At 40.4% G+C, this 18,628-nt stretch overlaps 2 protein-coding genes across 14 annotated transcripts in view; one reads left to right on the top strand and one right to left on the bottom strand.

Annotated features, from left to right (window-relative positions):
• The window catches only part of LOC131688555 (fat-like cadherin-related tumor suppressor homolog), a 690,234-nt gene that overhangs the window by 361,901 nt on the left and 309,705 nt on the right, over positions 1-18,628 (bottom strand). The gene's annotated exons all lie outside the window — the stretch shown is intronic.
• Positions 517-5,684, top strand: LOC131687321 (uncharacterized). The gene is made up of 4 exons (XM_058971399.1): positions 517-2,467; positions 2,557-3,726; positions 3,820-4,978; positions 5,054-5,684. The coding sequence occupies exons 1-4, from the start codon at positions 517-519 to the stop codon at positions 5,682-5,684; spliced, it is 4,911 nt and encodes a 1,636-aa protein (XP_058827382.1).

The following is an 18,628-nucleotide window of genomic DNA, read 5'->3' as shown; positions in this document are numbered from 1 at the left end:
GGAGACAACCGTGAAACGACCCTAATAGCTGGTGAGTACAGTGTGGCCCCACCACCACCATAAGAACGTTACGAAACCGATACGTAACAATTGGCGCCCAACGCAAAATAAAAGAAAAAGTGATTTGTTTCCAAGACCAGAAGCAAATCCCTTTTTCGTTGTGTCTCCCGGAGAAATTCAATTCACATTGTTCACTTCATTAATCGCGAAGTCATTGGGTCGATATCCAAACTTGAAGTTGATCCTGAAACTTAATTATGATTAGTGGAATTGCGAATTGTTGCGAGTGATGAAAAATTGTATATCTGGCACGCCGTCGTTTGCTAGTGCTTGAGTAGAAAAAATGATCGTTTGTTTTGAACATATTTCATACACAGGTAGCATTGATCGGATTGAATTTGACATTTACTAATACCATTACATTTGTTTCTTGTCGGGTTTTTGTTTACTTTTCTAGCGGGTGTTAAAACTATTTGTGGTTTGTGATAAATTTGTTATTTTTTGCCTTTTTATACAATGGCAATGGCACAGCTTACATTCGATCAAGCTAGTGAGCTGATCCAAGGTTGGTATTTTGATATGAGTGTGGAGTTTTTAGCCGACGATGAACTGAATTATGAACTGACTGCCCGTTCTGTCAGTTTGTCTATCGGTCTCGATCGCTCACGAAAACGCAAGTGGCTGCGAGACCAATTGAAGGTGGAAAGGGATGATCCGTCGGGAAAATGCCCACGAAGAGTAGTGGGTGATCCTACTGTGGAAGTCGAGGTTTGTACGTATAAGTTTTCTGAGTTAAAAGGTTGTTTGGAACAGGAGAATTTAGAGGAAAAGAAGGTTTGTTTTACTAGAATGGTACATGTCGGTATGCGTTTAGTGACTGTGTTAAGAGACTCGCGGGGGTCGCCTAACCTGCACAGTCAGTTGCAAAATACGGTAGTTGAGTTAGCGGAGATTGTTGATAATTTCTTTCGGGGTACTGCTTCGTCTTCACAGGGGGATCAGCAAGAGGGAAATGATCTTTTAGCTCTGTTGGATGCAGACAAAGCAGATGAAAATCCTAGACCGAGAGTTTCCGTTCTCAGTCAGGATGACCTTGATTGGATCCATTCGTTGCAAGCAAGAATTACGGATCTAGAAGCCGACTTAGCTCGACGAAAAGAAGTAAAAGATGCTGTAACTCAAACTCTTCCCGATCATGCTCAAATTACTTCATATTCACAACACCCCGATACAAATTTCAGAACATTTCAAAACTATAATTTTCCGCCTATAAAGCCTTCCAATTCATTCGATACTTCATCTAGTTACCATAATTTTCGAAATATCCCAGATCGTACATTATATTCTAATAATATACCAGTTCCCAACAATACATACAATATTCCCTATCATCCGACGGGAATTTCTAATCCTACTGGAGCAAATCCCGAAATGTACAACCATGCTTCGGCTATCCCATCTTTCCCTAAACGAAATTCACCTCCCATGTATAATGGTGTTCTGCACAATCCGTACCCCGCACCGTACCACAACCGTCACACTCTTCCTGTGTCCAAATGGAACATCACTAAATACAGTGGTGACGATCAAGGGCTGAAGCTAAATGAGTTTCTGGAAATTGTACAGGCTTTATCCCAAGCTGAGCATGTATCGGAGGTCGAGCTTTTCGAGTCGGCTGTGCATTTGTTTGTTGGTTCAGCGCTCAAGTGGTATATGGCACAAAGAACCACTGGTAGATTGATGAATTGGCAGCATTTGGTATTTGAATTAAAACGCACCTACATGCACCCTGATTTGGACGCGTTGATCAAAATGAAAATTTACCAGCGTCGTCAACAAAAACATGAATCTTTCCACGAGTACTATTTCGAAATCGAGAAACTGTTCAGAACCATGAGTGTTCAGATTCCCGATTACGAAAAAGTACAGATTCTACAGCAGAATATGCGAGTAGATTACAAGCGACAAATGACATTTATTCCGATAGTCGACCTTGAAACACTTGTTGCTGCTGGACAGAAATTAGATGCATTAAATTTCTCGGCATACAACAAGGTTTTCGGGACGGACAGGAATGTCCAAGTGGTCGAAAGCTCTGAAAACAATTCGAAGAAAAAAAATAAGAACCAATCCCAGACTCAACAGGTGATAGATCAAAACGCAGCAGTGTCTCAGGTCAACCAAAATAGAAACAATTCACACACATCCACTAATTCGTCTCGTCCCAATCAACTTCCCAACAAAAACAACCAATCCTTATCGAACACCCAAACGAGTCAAAATTCGTCTCAAAATACCGCCCGACCAGACCGGGTCGCGGTGCCATCTGGGTTCAATTCTCGTCCACAGTTCACGTTGGAAGAATTGATAAACACGCACATTCCCCCACCGGCCAATACCTGTTACAATTGCGGGAGGATTGGTCATCACGTAGCGATGTGTAGACAGCCCCGGGGCATATTTTGCAGTACGTGCGGTCTTCGCGGTTTTCCGACTAACTATTGCCCGTTTTGTTTAAAAAACGGACCAAACGCGAACCAAAATCGTCGTTCGCAGACACCCAACGCGTAAGTCAAGACCGTTTTCTTCAACGTACGCCTCCCCCTTACTGGGTGCAGGCCACCAGAGATATTTACCCAGAGTCTACGGAAATTCTTCAAATTACTTACCCTGTCCCCCACGATAACCGGCCGTACGCACACGTAAAGATTTACGGTTACCCGGTACGTGCTCTCCTGGACAGCGGTAGCAATCATACGCTTATTAGCGAAACCCTTTTTTCGCAATTGAAGTACAAAAAGTTGCATCGTCCCTCCAAAAACGTGATTCTACGGTCTGCAAGTGGAGATGAACTGCAAATTCAAGGTCAGGCTCATCTTCCATTTGCTTTCCAAGGATGTGTGAAAATAGTTCCTACTTTGGTAGTTGCAAATCTGTCCATAGATTGTATCTGCGGAATGGATTTTTGGAGGAAATTCAAAATTCAGCCCGCGATGCAAAACTGCGGAGGGATTGAGTCCACTGCGTCGGCATCTATTACCGAACACCGTAGTTCTGCAAATATTTTGACCGATGATGAAATTATGGTGATCGAGAACGTCAAAAAACTTTTCCTTCCTGCTCAAGAAGGGAAATTGACCCTGACCAACCGAGCTCAGCATCGTATCGTGTTGGGAAAGGAATGGAAAAATAAACCACCAGTCCGCCAGTTTCCATACGTGATGTCTCCTAAGACGCAGGATCTGGTAGCCGTCGAGCTGGAACGACTGTTGGTTTTAGGGATTTTGGAACGGAGCAACTCGGATTGGTCGCTTAACTGCGTGCCGGTCATCAAGCCCAACAAAGTTCGGCTCTGTTTGGACGCGCGCAAGATTAACGAGCGGACTGTTCGGGATGCTTATCCGTTGCCTCATCCCGGTCGAATTTTAGGTCAACTTCCCAAGGCTAAATACCTGTCCACGATAGACCTGTCTGAAGCGTTTCTCCAGGTTCCATTGGACCAAGAATCGCGGAAGTACACGGCCTTTTGTGTACAGGGCAAAGGGCTATTCCAATACACACGGATGCCTTTTGGGTTGATCAACAGTCCTGCTACGTTAGCACGACTGATGGACAATGTCCTGGGCCACGGGATGCTTGAACCGTACGTCTTCGTCTATCTCGACGACATTGTTGTGGTGACGGAGACATTCGAACACCATGAACGCCTTCTAGTGGAGATTGCACGTCGCTTAAGGGAAGCAAACTTAAGCATAAACCTAGAAAAGTCTAAGTTTTGAGTGTCTGAGATTCCCTTCCTGGGATATCTCCTTAATACAGACGGTCTTCGAGCCAACCCGGAAAAAGTTCGTCCTATTGTCGAATACGAACGGCCCAATACCGTAACAAAACTAAGGAGATTCCTAGGAATGGCTAATTACTATCGGCGCTTCATCTTAGACTTTAGCGGGGTGACCGCTGCACTCACAAACCTTCTGCAAAGCAAAACGAAAACCATCCGTTGGAACGATGACGCCGAACAGGCATTTTGCGAAATCAAAGAGCGGCTGATATCTTCACCAGTCTTGGGCAGTCCTGATTTCAACAAGGAGTTCTGTATCCAAACGGATGCTAGTGACGTGGCGGTAGCTGGGGTTCTCACACAAGAACAGGATGGGGTAGAGCGGGTCATTTCATTCTACTCCCATAAACTGACAACGCCCCAGAAGAACTACCATGCCGCAGAAAAGGAAGCGCTTGCAGCCATTCTCGCCATCGATGCATTCCGTGGGTATATTGAGGGTTACCATTTCACCCTAATAACCGATTCTTCCGCGCTGACCCATATACTCAGTACAAAATGGAAGGTCGGGTCACGATGCAGCCGATGGGCGTTGAATCTGCAGCAATTCGATATGACCGTCAAGCATCGCAAGGGCAAGGAGAACGTGGTTCCGGACGCCCTCTCGCGAAGCATCGCAGCTGTTCAAGAATCGTCGTGGTACGCGTCAATGTCCGACAAAGTGGCCCGCCGGCCCGATGATTTTGTAGACTTCAAGATCGACGATGGTAAACTCTTTAAGTTTATCACCGTGAACGATAATCCCTGTGATACTCGCTTCGAGTGGAAAATGATTCCCCCGCCCACCGAAGTTCCAAATATTCTTCGACAGTATCACGACGATTGCTTTCATCCAGGCTACGACAAAACCCTTGCACGGATCCGTCAAAGATTCTACTGGCCTAAGATGGCAGTTGAAATACGGCGGTACGTTCAACAGTGTGGAATGTGCAAGGAAGTCAAAGCTTCTTCCGTCCCTGTTGCACCTGCCATGGGAAACATGAAAATTGCCACCCGCCCTTGGCAGATCGTATCAGCGGATTTCATTGGCCCTCTCCCCCGCACTCGTCGCGGTAGTCAGCACATTTTGGTAGTTTGTGACTACTTTTCGAAATGGGTAATGGTTCAGCCTGTGAGGAATGTCAGTAGTGCCCCCATGTGTGCAATTTTGAGAGATCAATAGTTCCTGAGAAACTCGGTTCCTGAAGTGATAATCACTGACAACGGAAGCAGTTTCATTTCCAAAGATTTCAAGGAGCTGTTGGATCGTTTCAAAGTTGCCCACTGGCTCAACTCACGATATCACTCACAGGCAAACCCGGTCGAAAGAGTCAACCGAACTATCAATGCTGCTATCAGGACATACGTGAGGGAGGACCAACGCCTTTGGGACACTCGTGTTTCGGAAATCGAGATGGTTTTGAATACCAGTGTTCACTCGTCGACTGAATTCACACCATACTTCATTACTCACGGGCACGAGTACTCTGAAGTTGGCACCGATCATTTACTCACCCGTCTCGATGTACAGCTGACTTCGGAAGAGATGGAAGAACGACGATCGAAAATGTTTGAGCGAATCTACGACCTTGTCCGCAAAAATCTGGCAAAAGCTCACAACGCTTCCCAACAGCACTATAATTTACGGCACCGCAAGTTTGCACAAGCTTTCGTAGAGGGACAGCTGATATACCGCAGAAACATGAAACCGTCTAGTGCAGCACAGAACTATAATGCCAAATACGGCCAACAATTCCTTCCATGTCGTGTCAAGGCGAAAATCGGATCGTCTTCCTATGAGCTGGAGGATTTGAACGGCAAAAGTTTGGGTATTTGGCCAGCTGTTCATTTGAAACCCGGTTAGCTAGTTCTCCGCTCCACCGCGGAATGAATTATAAAAAAGCACCATCGATTACACTTTATTTACAAAACCAAAACAAATAAAATAAACGCACGAAAAAAACACACAGCTGCACAGCACAGTGTCAGCCAACTATCCGTCCTCCTGAATCCTCCACCGATCTCAAAAAACGGTGCAAACTTCGACGTTATATCTAAAATAAAACAAAAAAAACATAATTAGCAACAAAAATACTTACCCACATCACGAATCATCCTTTTTTTTCATCACTACATAAACAATCAGCATTAGTCAGCTGAGTATGAGTAGCTGTGACAGATCGGATAATAGACAACCTGACGACAGGGTTGTGCTGGGTTACGACGGGGTTACGTTTGCCCGCCGCCAGTTTTAAGTCGACTTTACACTCTAAGCGTGAATGGGTTAATTCTGCGTAACTTCATCTAGTTTTCTCTCGCATGTCGAGAGAGTAAAAGAAGTTCGCAACGAGTTAACCATTTCACAAAAGTAATAGTCTTTCCGACTCTTGAAAAAGAGTCCGGTAAAGCACAAATTTAAATTTAGGGGCCCCTAGCATAATTAAAAGTTAGTGTTTAGTGTTATTTATGGTATGAATGTGAGTGTAAATGAAGAGGAATGAAAGGCTAGCAAATTGAATTCTGAGTGAGTGTGTGCGGTATGTAAGCGGTAGTGTTAGATGTTTCGTCCAAGGATAGCCCTTGTGACGGTAATGGTAGCAGAAAGAAATGTCAAATTCCGTCTGATTTCTTTCTGGTAATTTTCCGCAATTTGAAGCGTATCCGATCAATAATTCTACTCAGCCAATGCAGCAACGGCTTTTATTCTGACGCATTATAGGCAATTTCGACAGTGAAACTTTCACAGTTGTTTTGGGATTGATGGATGGATTGAATCGTTCCTGATTGTGACAGATACATCGGTGAGTGCGCGAGACTAAAAACGGACAGGCTCACTTCCTCAGAGTCACGTAATTTCGTGGGACAGATTCCTCTGGCCTTTGGAAAAATCATTCCACGGAATTAAAACTGGCACTCGGGAAGAAGTAGTCGCGTTTGAAGTCGGCATTCATTCAAAAAAAAAAAAAAACCATTTGGGTTTTTTTTTACCCGAGTCGGGGAAAATTGTGACCTGTGATTTCTTAGGTCACAATATCGTCGCTTTGGTCACTGAGCCCAGCTTGTATATATTTGTAAATATTGTTATTTTTTTGTCGTATAAATAAATAACAGTGTACGGTCTATCTCGTGTATTTGACGACGCCTGTTCTTTGTTTATACTTTGAAATTATTGTTCGTAAATGTCTAAGTAGGATTTAAACGTCAAACCGTTACTACTCCGTGCTTGCATGTTTGAGTCGCGTTTAAGTTCTGCTTAATAGCCCAGGTTGGTGTCAAACGTAGGTTTTGTTATTTTTTTGTTCAGAGATTTATTTATTTTTTGTCTATTTATTTATTTATTTATTTTTATATCTACTTATTTATATACTTATTTATTCATATGTTTATTTATTTGCTTATTTATTTATTTATATTTGTTATTTATTTTGCTTGTTTATTATTCATTTTGTTATTATATTTTTTTGTTATAATTGATCAATATTTAAAAAAAAATCAAGGAAACAAGTACCGCACATTAAATATTCTTGATAGCTTTTGTACCAAAAATATTTCGTGACACCAACCAAAACGATAAAATTTTTGTAAATGTCAACCGTCATCGTCCTGTCATCTCATCATCACCGTCATCAAATGCGGGGTGGGATGCGAGGAGGCGCGGTGGGTATATTTTGGAAAACGGACAGGGCAAGGATAAAATCTACCGCGAAAAAGTAATGCGGTCTCTAATAGTTAACCGGCCCGGAGGAGTGAAGACCCGCAGCAGCGATAGTCACCGACCACAAAGTGACCGCGCGTTTCGTTGAAAGTTTTCGGTATTTGTGCCAGTCGATCCTTAGGATCTAATTTCCCGCCGTTCAGAACCGCCACACGAACGCAAAGTTTTGTTCGGCCAGTCGAGTGGGATAAGTGTGGTTACCGGTTTTTATAGTACTACAGAAGTACGAGTACGTCGCGAGTGCAACAAAAGGTCAGTGTTTGGCGAAGTCAAAGAACGCCGTTGAAGACACCATTCCCTAAGTACCGGTGGTAGGGTTTTGGTGGTAGTGACCGTAAAAGCTAAACATCCCACTCGACTTAGTGTTAGACACTCGTGTTTTAAAAGTGCGCATTGTACCACTCCCCGGGCCCCGTAGTGAAACGCAGGCCTCCGCTACGAATAGGCCGAGTTGCTGCTTCATCTGGAGTCCCCCGTCGCCATCGTCCGTCTGTTCCTGAACCACCCTCGAAGCCCATCCCGCATCCAGCATGAAGAAAGTCGACCAACGATCATCACGGCCGCAACGGTATCGCCAAGAGAAAGTTTTCGTCGAATAAAAGTGCGCAAGTAAAAATTCAAAAACAATATTTTCTGTTTCTTTTTCAAAAGAATAACTAATAATAAATTAAAAGTGTAAGGTCTCTATATACAAGTTGTGTCGTCCATTTTGTTTACAGTGCATTCCTTTAGGTACTTGTTTCCGCCGAAAATTAATTACGATTCGCTCAGTGACCATAGTGTGGGAAGAAAAGTCCGCCCAGTGTGAATTTCTCCCGGAGACAACCGTGAAACGACCCTAATAGCTGGTGAGTACAGTGTGGCCCCACCACCACCATAAGAACGTTACGAAACCGATACGTAACAAAAGGTCCGGGCCATTCTACAGTTGAAGTAATCACGGAATACTCAAAACAATATGAACAAATAAATACACCTAGTCCGTCCGTGAAAGCATCAAAGCACATGCAATCCATTCATAAATATTGCGCGTTTGTCTTACTGGGTCCATCCCAATCAAAACTGCAGTTGGCTTGCAGTCTCTGAAAGTTGTTGAACGAAGCCTCTTACTCGTTAATATCAACAAGACACGTTAGAGGCGTATAGAATACGTCGAAAAACACGACTTAGGTTGAACCATATCGTGCAAAGCGTTAAACGTACAAAGAAAAGTATTAGTGCGAAAGGAATAAAATCGATCAGAGCGACATGTAAAATCTGACGTAACAGACCAAATGTGATAAATTAAAATCAATTAGTTTTTGGGGTGGGATTAGCAGTAGGTTTTGGATGTCGAGTTTTTCGGTGTAGCCATATCTGATCTTGAAAAATTCCAGTACAGTCAATGTTTAAAGTATAATTTTCAATGTAGAGACCAGTTCAAAAAATATTGCATATAAATGCAGATTTTTTTCCAGACCACAAACTAAAAAATATTAATATTATTAGTTTTTATATTTCTTCCAAAAAATGTATAGAATTCTCTCAAATTTTCAGGATGTTTTTTCCGACAATTTGAGACAATGTAAGAGTGCGCATTTACGTGGCAATCAATCAGTCGTATTTCTTAGCACTGGCTGAGCCGATTTTATCCAAACACATTTCAAGTGGAAACCGCAACACTCAGACAGAACACTATTAACCGTAGAACGACGAGAATTACGCATTTACCGACCTGGGACAAGCCAATTTATGTATCGTTGATTCAATAATTTCCGTACTTCCAAACTACACAGCTATTTTCGCAATTAAAAAACCTGTTTTAATCCACCTAGCGGTGCAATTGTGCCTTTCTCATTTCTTCAAACTATGACTCCATGACTCCATGTTCAATATAATTGTGGAAATGTCTATTACATTCTCAATACACTTTGCACCTACACACGCTCGTTAGCCACGCACCTGATGTCCTCCTTACTTCCCTAGCTACGCTTCTGTTCAATCCATAAATCCTATGTTAGTCGAAAGAAAATTTGCCAAAATGCAAAAAAAAAATCAATTTTTGTCCTTTTTTCGGGATTTCAATCAAAAATATAAATTTGATTTCTTTTCTTATTCAGTTCCTACTTCTATACTCAGGAAACGTCGTAGGTGCGGTCAATGTCAAAGCGACTTTGGGGTGTCATTAGTTAGCTAAACTGTAATAGCGGTATCAGTTTATATGTGTGGTCGCACTCTTAACCCTCAAAAAGGCAAGCTATATTTTTGATTTCAAGAAACATCACTCCTAAGACCCAACGAAATCGTAAGCCTCTTCTTTGTCGTTTTATCAGCGAGAGAATCGAAGCCCCGAAAACATTCGATCATTTGTATTTCAAATTACAAGTTCATTGAAACTAGAGAACAGTAACTAGCCGGGCCTTTTTGAGGGTTAAAGCCGTAACTCCGGAAACGGATTCAGATCGACATAAAAGTCAATAGTAGCCGAATTTTTTTTCGGGATAATATAAAATCTAGTCGTTTCATGCATTTTGGAGATATTTGGCATTGAAAGTACGAATTCCATTTCTGAAATTTCATGGTATCCCCTTAAGAAAATAAAAATTGTTCCGGCTTATGTGGGCAAGTTCGTCGTTGTTGTGCTATCTTATGACAAACGTCATTTTGGGGTAAACTGAGTTCGATATGCCGCATCACTTGTCTAGAAAATCTCTACAAAGTGGCGTTTACAGAATTTTGACATTCTGCTTGGTTACCGAGATATAGCGAGAAACGTGCTGAGAAATTTAATTTTTTTTGCTTCAAATGACTTTGTCTAGGGATTAGCTCAAGTTATCTTGATGTGTAAGATGTTTTATGTGTGAAACTATCTGAGAAACACAGTGGCATAATCATTTTCAAAATAAAAATACACGAATTGCGAGAAAAATGCAGTTTAAGTTATAAAATGGAAATATAGCACATTTGGAAATATAGCATATTTTCTAGATTCCCTGACTCATTTCCTCCAAAATGCATCTCACCGATTATTCATAGACCAAATAAAGCCAAAGATATGAATCAAAGTTAAAAATTGATATTTTTTTCTATGAAAAATTTTCAATGCACGTCATACTAATATTGTCATCAATGCACACCTATGACACGTGTGAGTGCGACTTTTGTTTACATTTATAGTAAAAACTCGCAACATAGTCAACCGATCGTCGTAGCATTTGAGATATTAATACGGAATAGATAGAAGAATCGATTGTCTTCTTTGAATTGTTTATACCGTGTATAAGTTTCAAGATATTCAATTACTAGAACAACATTAGAGACAATAAGAACGAAAAGAAAGAAAGTCACCTTTTACGTGAATAATCATGCTAGAATATTTTTACACTCTTGAAGAAATATAGTTAACATGACAAGTTGAAAGCATTCGATACAATGAGAACAATTAATTAATTTGATATAATTAAATTAATTAATGAGAATAAAAGTAAGTCAATGAATATGACAACAAAACATATGGTCGGTGTTAAGTCAAACCGGACTAAGTGACATTGTATGTATTGAGAAAAACGAGTTTAAAGCTTGAATCGCAGCATCCTTTGCATTAAAAAAATACTTTTATGTTAAGTCAGACCGGACTAAGTGACATTGTATTGAAAAAAAAACGAGTTTTAAACTTGAATTGCAGCATCCTTTACATTAAAAAAAATACTTTGCTTATCCAGTGTATGTGCCGTGATTACATCATTGGCCTAAGACTAGACGAGACAACTGGGTTCTTGTTTCTGTTTTTCTCTTGGAAACGTCGATAATGTTTAGCTATGGCACCAGCTCATTTCTATTCTTATTTTTTCCTATTCGATTTTTGTTGTTGCCTTTCGTTTTGCTGGTTTGTTGCTTTTCATTTTGCTGTTTGTTTGTCTTCTGTAGGAATAATGTCTGAATTAACTGTGTTCTATATCTTCGCTCAGTACTGTAGGACTGTCAACTATCTCATGACTTTATACTTCTTTAGCACTTACCTGTAACCAGTAGTGATCATAACAATAAATGAATCGCGCTTGAATTGCTTAGAATCGGCATTCTGTTATATTAATGTTACGGAAATAACTCAGTTTCCATTCTTGTTTTCATATTATTCTTGCTGTTCAATATTATTAAAAGGCTTCCTTGCTACTAAACCATTATACATATGCAATACCAACTATCTACAAGAAAAAATTAAGACGCACGCAAATGCCACTTGTATAAGATTTTATTCAAACGATCGCCGGGTAAAATCAGCACCGACATGATAGAAAACACGAAGAATTCGTCGCGTGATAGAGAAGTGAACGTTACCGATTTTTTAAAATATAAGCAATGCTCCTCATAGTCGGTTATCCGGAGTTCAAGTTGCTTATTTAACCAATCGTATTAATACGCAAATGATAAGTTTCCCAAATTCTCGGCAGCCGGCTGCCCAGAGCAATTTTTACATGATAACGCTATTGGCACACTTACTAACAACTCTTCCCTTCTCGTGATATATGTGGAGATGCAAAAGATTCCTCGGTCTCTAGCAACGACATGTATCGGACTAACATTCCTTCATTTCCCAGAAGATCTGCATTCGGACGTGGCCGGCGTCAGTATTGATCAGCATGCAGGGATCAATATAGATTGCACAATGTGGCTCATCATGTTATTCCCAAGCATGTTATTCCAGCGAACATTTTGCAATTTCAATTGGTTCTGGTCAATAACGGAGTAGCAACCACGGGCGATCTCTTATGCTTATGCTTATGTATAAGTTTCAAGATATTCAATCCCAAACTTTAAAAATCGTTTTTCTCGATATGTGCTAAATGACGCTTGTCATAAGATAGCACAACAGCGACGAGTTGTTTGACACATCGTCGCTGTTGTGCAATCTTACGACAAGCGCTATTTAGCACATTTCGAGAAAAACGATTTTTAAAGTTTGAGATCGAATATCTTGAAACTTATAAATGGTATAAACCATCCAAAGAAGACAATTGATGCTTCTATCTATTCTGCATTAATCTCTCAAATATTACGAAGATCGGTTGACTATGTTGCAAGTTTTTACTATGAATGTAAACAATGGTCGCACTCACACGTGTGATTGGCGTGTATTGATGCCAAATTTGTATGACGTGTCATAATCGTGCATGGAAAACTTTCCATAGAAAAAAAATCATCAATTTTTAACTTTTATTCATATCTTCGCGTTCATATGGTCTATAAACAATCGGTGAAATGCATTTTGAAGGAAATGAGTCAGGGAATCTAGAAAAAAATGTTATTTTTGGTTACAGTATAGCCAAATATCGTTTATTTCCAGTTTAAAACTGAAACTGTGTTTTTCTCACAACTCGTGTAGTTTTCTTTTGAAAATGTTTATGCCATTGTGTTCCTAAGACATTTTCACATATAAAAACATCCAAAACTTCAATATAACTTGGGCAAATTCCTAGATACAGTGATTTGAAGCAAAAAACTCACAATTTCTCATCATGTTTCTCGCTATATCCAAGTAACCAAGTAGAATTTCAAAATTCTGAAAACGCTACTATGTAGAGATTTTTCAAACAAGTAATGTGGCATATCTAACTTAGTTTACCCCAAAACGGCGTTTGTCATAAGATAGCACAACAGCGACGACATAGATATATTCGTTGTAGCGAAATTTTTACCTTTTTGCCTTCATCGGAATTTTCTATGTGATCGCAAGCCACAAACCGCAACACCGGAACCGTACGTCGTATCGGAATTAAATTTAATAGCAGTTTACGGGGTAGTAAAAGCTTTCATTTAAGTTTGGTCCAAACGGTCTAGCCACCTCCGAGACACCGATATGTAATTGTTATTCTAAGTTTGGATACTTCCGCCAGGGCCGCCGGATCCAGCGATGGTGGCCAATGTGGCCAAAAAGACTTTGAATGACTGTTAGTGATCTAGAACTATAAATCCAAGCAGTGGTCGTATTTTTTGACAAAAATTCACCTTTATACATTCGTCGCAGTATCTGTTGAAATCAGGATTTTCTGCGTGATCGTACTCATCATGCTGTAATTCCGGAGCTAGAAGTCAAATCCACAATTCAATAGGAGCCGATGAAAACGTTGTACCTTTCGTTTAAGACAAAGATGGATTTGCGATAATCGGTTCAGAAAATGCCGAGAAATTGATGTGGCCAAATTATAACAAGATTTTCTATGTAACCATACTCTTCAACTCGTATCTCCGGAACCAAATATCGGATCAAAATAAAATTCAATAGCAGCCGATAGGAACGTTGAACCTTTCATTTGCGACTAGGTTTGGGAAATCGGTTCAGCTATCGCAGAGAAAACGATGTAGACATTTTGTTGACATGACTGCACATACACACACTGACATTTTCCGATCTTGACGAACTGAGTCGAATGGTATATGACACTCGGCCCTCCGGGCCTCGGTTAGAAAGTCTGTTTTTGGAGCAATTGCATAACCTTTCTATATGAGAAACGCAAAACAAAGAAAATGATATATTAAACATTTCGTTTGCTTGTATTTTTATCTGCGAAAATTGCTATCAAACGCTTGAGGTACGTGTGTACCCCATTGCAACGTTCTAGGGTAAAAAAGTAAGTGTAACGTACTAATTGGTTTTCGATTCTAATGTTTAATTTCTACGACATGAATAAATGAGTGCACACACTTTGCAGTATTTGTCAGATAAACTATTAAGATTAACAACGCAAAATTTTCATCATTTTCACTATTCAATGTTACAAAAGTTTATTATTAAACAAACTTGCCATAATAAGGTGGTGAATATTGCAAAGAATTTGAATTTTTTTAATTAAATTGCGTTAGTTGGTGGCTCTGAACGTGACCGGATAGTGTCCTAAGACGATTTCGATAGTTTTTCAGAGCAGTCTAGACTCAGTGGACAAGCGCGAGTGAGAAAAGGTTATCGAAGAGATTCTTGAAAAAAAATGTTCCAGTAATGATGGTGAATACTGGGAAGTTTCAGATCGATTGGTTCAACAGTATTCGAAATAAGTTGCTCACTGTAAGGTCACTTTTCAAAAAAGTCGATTTCGAAATAAAGTTTGAAGTATTTCAATTTCAATTTCAGGTGTCGCGTTAAAATTTTGATTAAACTCTATTGAGAGTATGCACTTCAATTATATGCAATTAATTTTTTTCTAGTTTTTGGCTAAGCACAAATTAAGTTTTCCCTACACAATGTATAGATCGAAGAACTTAAATGTGTTATTAACAAAGTAATAGTAATAATAGCTTTAATTTGGTTTAGCTTTTAAGATTTCTCGCATTGAAGTTGTCCCGTGCTAATTTGGGCGTTTCTCTGAGTCCTACCACTGTCTCAAGTTATCAAAAAAGCGAAATTTTTCGTTAAAAATATAAATATTTATTTAAAATGAAAAAAAACCTCCTTAGTTGAAAATTTATCTCGAAAACTCAACGTAGGGGTTAGGTATTTTTACATAGAATATGTATACAAAGTTTTAAAGCAATCGGTTAAGTATATTTTGAATGGCAGGTAACACCGCAAATGATGTTTTTTCCAGAGACGTTCTACAAAATGCTTCGTCACCAAGTGGTTTGTCGATATTTTTGCATTGAAAAATTACAGCATGTTGTTGAAATGATGCACTATAACGTACAAAATTTTTGATCGATTCGCTTCACGCAAAGTTCCAACAAAAATCGCAAAGGGAAATGTTTTTTTCACGCTGAAATCCTTACAACGCTATTAATGATATGTACTTAAAATGTAGACAATTTTTCCCGTTTTTTGAGTCAGTTTTACGATAAGTAATGCATTGAATGAAGAACTTAAATATTTTATTCACAAATCATTAATAATAAGTCGATTGTCCGCCTACTTTAAAGGGCATTTACACTTTTATTTGTTTGAAGACCGACGGTGGTTGAGTAGTCGGCGTGACCGCCACCCATCCCAGTTGGTCTGGTTTCAATCCCAGTTGAGATCGTTGAGATTTTTCTGAGGTGAAAAATCTGTGGTCACGTCTTCCTTCGGAAGGGAAGTAAATCCGTCGGTCCCCGGCCAATGAGTTGATGGGTCGATATCTAGTTAATAATAAATATCCTCCTCCCGTGATACTTGTGGAGTGCGCAGTAGTATATACGGCCTCTAGCAAAAGCAAGTATGAGACTAACTTTCCTTCCCTTTTCTTCCGTGATCTACGTTCAGGCCTGTCCGGCGCCGTTATTGATCAATAAACACTTTAGGATTACCAGGAGTTGCACATTGAAAGATGTTTCGCTACTCCTAAGCATACTTATCTACTGATTCCCTGTGCAACTTGAGTGAGTGCAGATCGATAACGGAGTAGCAGCCAATTTTATTTTCTTGAAATGCAAGCTTTTGTACGACAAAAATAACAACCATAACATGGTGTTTGATGCAATGGAATACAGCGTAGAAAAATGGTAAATTGGCGAAATAAGAAAAGATGCATACTGAAAATTTCGCTTTTGCTACTTAACTGAAATTCTACAATATAGCCGTACAGTAGAAGATCCCACTAGGATTGCAAAACTTCCTGTTGCAGTTGGAAAACGGCAACAATTTTACAATTAATAATTCATGTCAACTAAAAGCAACCAGATACTCTTGTATAATTTGTATAAAACTGCATCTGATAGGGCAAAACGGAGGAAGCTTTCGTGTTGCTGCTCTTCTTAGCTCCAACATGATGAGTCGAGACAATTACGAAACACGACTGTCTCCATTTATTTCCCATTTCCAGTGGGCGAGCATCCTTCAGCTCTGGTGAATAGACTGAGCGCAAGTACGTGCATATCATCATGATCGTCTGAGCTGCACTTAAAGTACAAACGTGTTGTACAAAATCTCTATTCTTTAGTATTTTGGTTCTTTTTTTGTTCCCTGACTTTCAATTTGCGTTACCCACCAAATAGAGTGGTTATACGATTCAGAACAGTTTATTTTGAACCTTTTCTATTTGAAAATGTTACATAATGCTTGCAAGTTTTGTTTAGAGACTTCAACACATCATTACAATCCTCCCAAAATATTTCGGCACAGCATTGAACGATGTAACGAATCCTAACTTACAAAAACGGAATGCAACTGCTGAGTAGTCTAAACCAGGCTGAGGTTTTGTGCAGTGCAAACGGGGAATAATGAGGTTAGACAGCCGCTCCAGTGTGGACGCTAACCTGCCTTTCAAATGTAGATGTGGATTTTCAGAGTGAATGAGCTTCTTTAAAATATGCATGCATTTGCATTTTCTGTGTCGGATCTGGATTCCTCGTTCCTTTTTTCATTCTTTTACTTATATCTCGAGCAAATCTACTTGTTCACATCCATTGAAATTCCAGCAGGCTAACCAGGGCAGCGAAGTGTGGCGGACAAGACTTACTGGAAGCCACCGAGTGAAAATGAAGTTTTCCCGCCGCACGTTGCTAGCCAGAGAATCTCTTTACGTACGTTCAATTTAACACGGGCTACTCTCCTGTCGGAGTGCCATTTGGCCCAAAACCGAGAATGGTGCGATCCTTCTGTTAAGCACAGATTGGACTCCCCATTGAACCACCCCCGAACGCTATTTCGTCCGAGGTGATGAGCCGCGAACGTGGTTTACCGTTGACAGAGAGAAACCTCGAACAGAGTGTAGCTTGTAAGAATGCTCTGAGCCACCCCCACCGGCACCGCATGGAATGAAAATTCGCTGCATAATGAATGCTACTCGCGTGCAACTGACATGCAGCTACTGAGGTTAGGTCCAACTGGATGAGACCGGTGAGAACGCAGACAGGCAGGTTGTCGTTGTTCTTGAATAATGGCGTTACAATGGTGAAAAAATACCATTCCTTATCGGCGGAGGTGTCCTAGGCACAAATGTAGTAAACCTGCGCTCAAAGCCGGCAAAGATGTCGTGCATTCGCGTTTGTGAGTGTCCCTGACAAAAAAAAATTGGACATCTTTTCAAACCGTGGGCAATTATTAAAGTTGTGCGAGGGCACACAATGTTATTGTAATCCTCCAATAGGCTGAATGAATTAATTCCCTGTCTTCCGTTTTATTCCACTATAATAATAATAATAATAATAATAATAATAATAATAATAATAATAATAATAATAATAATAATAATAATAATAATAATAATAATAATAATAATAATAATTTGTTGTTGTTGTTGTTGTTGTTTATTAACGACACTTTACACCTAAGGGTGCATTCGTGTCGGAAGAAAATTGGTTTCTATACTCGTATTAACATCTCATAATAATTTACAATTCAATATTTTTATATTCGTTTGTACAAATTAGTTTCCTTGAGGAAGCTTAGCAGTTTGTCTTCGGTGTCCCCGTCGTTGCCTAGAGCCACTCGCAGGCTGGTCGAATCGATGTTGTGCATCCTTCTAGCATCGTCGTGTTTTCGGCACTGAAGAATTATATGACGTACATCTACGGTTACCCCGCAGCAGTCGCAAACTGGTGGGGTTTCTCTCTTCAGAAGGAAGTCGTGCGTCAATCGGGTATGCCCTATTCGCAACCGGGTGAGTACTCGTTGATCAGCCGAACTCTCGCGGTCAGTCCACTTTACCGTATCGAATTTTATTTCGCGAAGCTTCACTTCAGTGGATGCAGACCATCGACGGTACCAGTGATTTCGGATAGCTGATTTTGCCTGATTGTTGGCGTCTGCTCCCGGAATGGCTATTTGCAAAGGGGCATTACCCCTGGCTTCTCCTGCGAGGCGGTCTGCCTCTTCATTCCCGCGAATTCCAGCGTGTCCTGGAATCCAGCACAGATTGATTGGACGATGTCGTATCATGGTTTCAATCTCCTGGATCCACGGATGCTGGGACGTGCCAGCTTCAATTGCCGATAAACAACTGGCTGAGTCTGTCATTATTAGCAGATCGTTGGAAGTGTAGTACGAAGTTACCGCTGTTTTAATTGCAAAAGCCTCGGCTGAGAACACGCTGCACTGTGGCGGAAGACCAGTCGACTGCTGGAGATGTTCTCCAAACATTCCCGCGCCTACTGCGTCGTCGTCTTTCGATCCGTCAGTATACACAACCGTTGAGTTGCTGAAGCGAGCA

Source organism: Topomyia yanbarensis, chromosome 3 (genome assembly GCF_030247195.1).
Source record: "Topomyia yanbarensis strain Yona2022 chromosome 3, ASM3024719v1, whole genome shotgun sequence".
NCBI classification, from domain to species: domain Eukaryota; kingdom Metazoa; phylum Arthropoda; class Insecta; order Diptera; family Culicidae; genus Topomyia; species Topomyia yanbarensis.
Note: the sequence above shows the minus strand (reverse complement) of the source record. Positions and strands in the feature narration are given on the sequence as shown.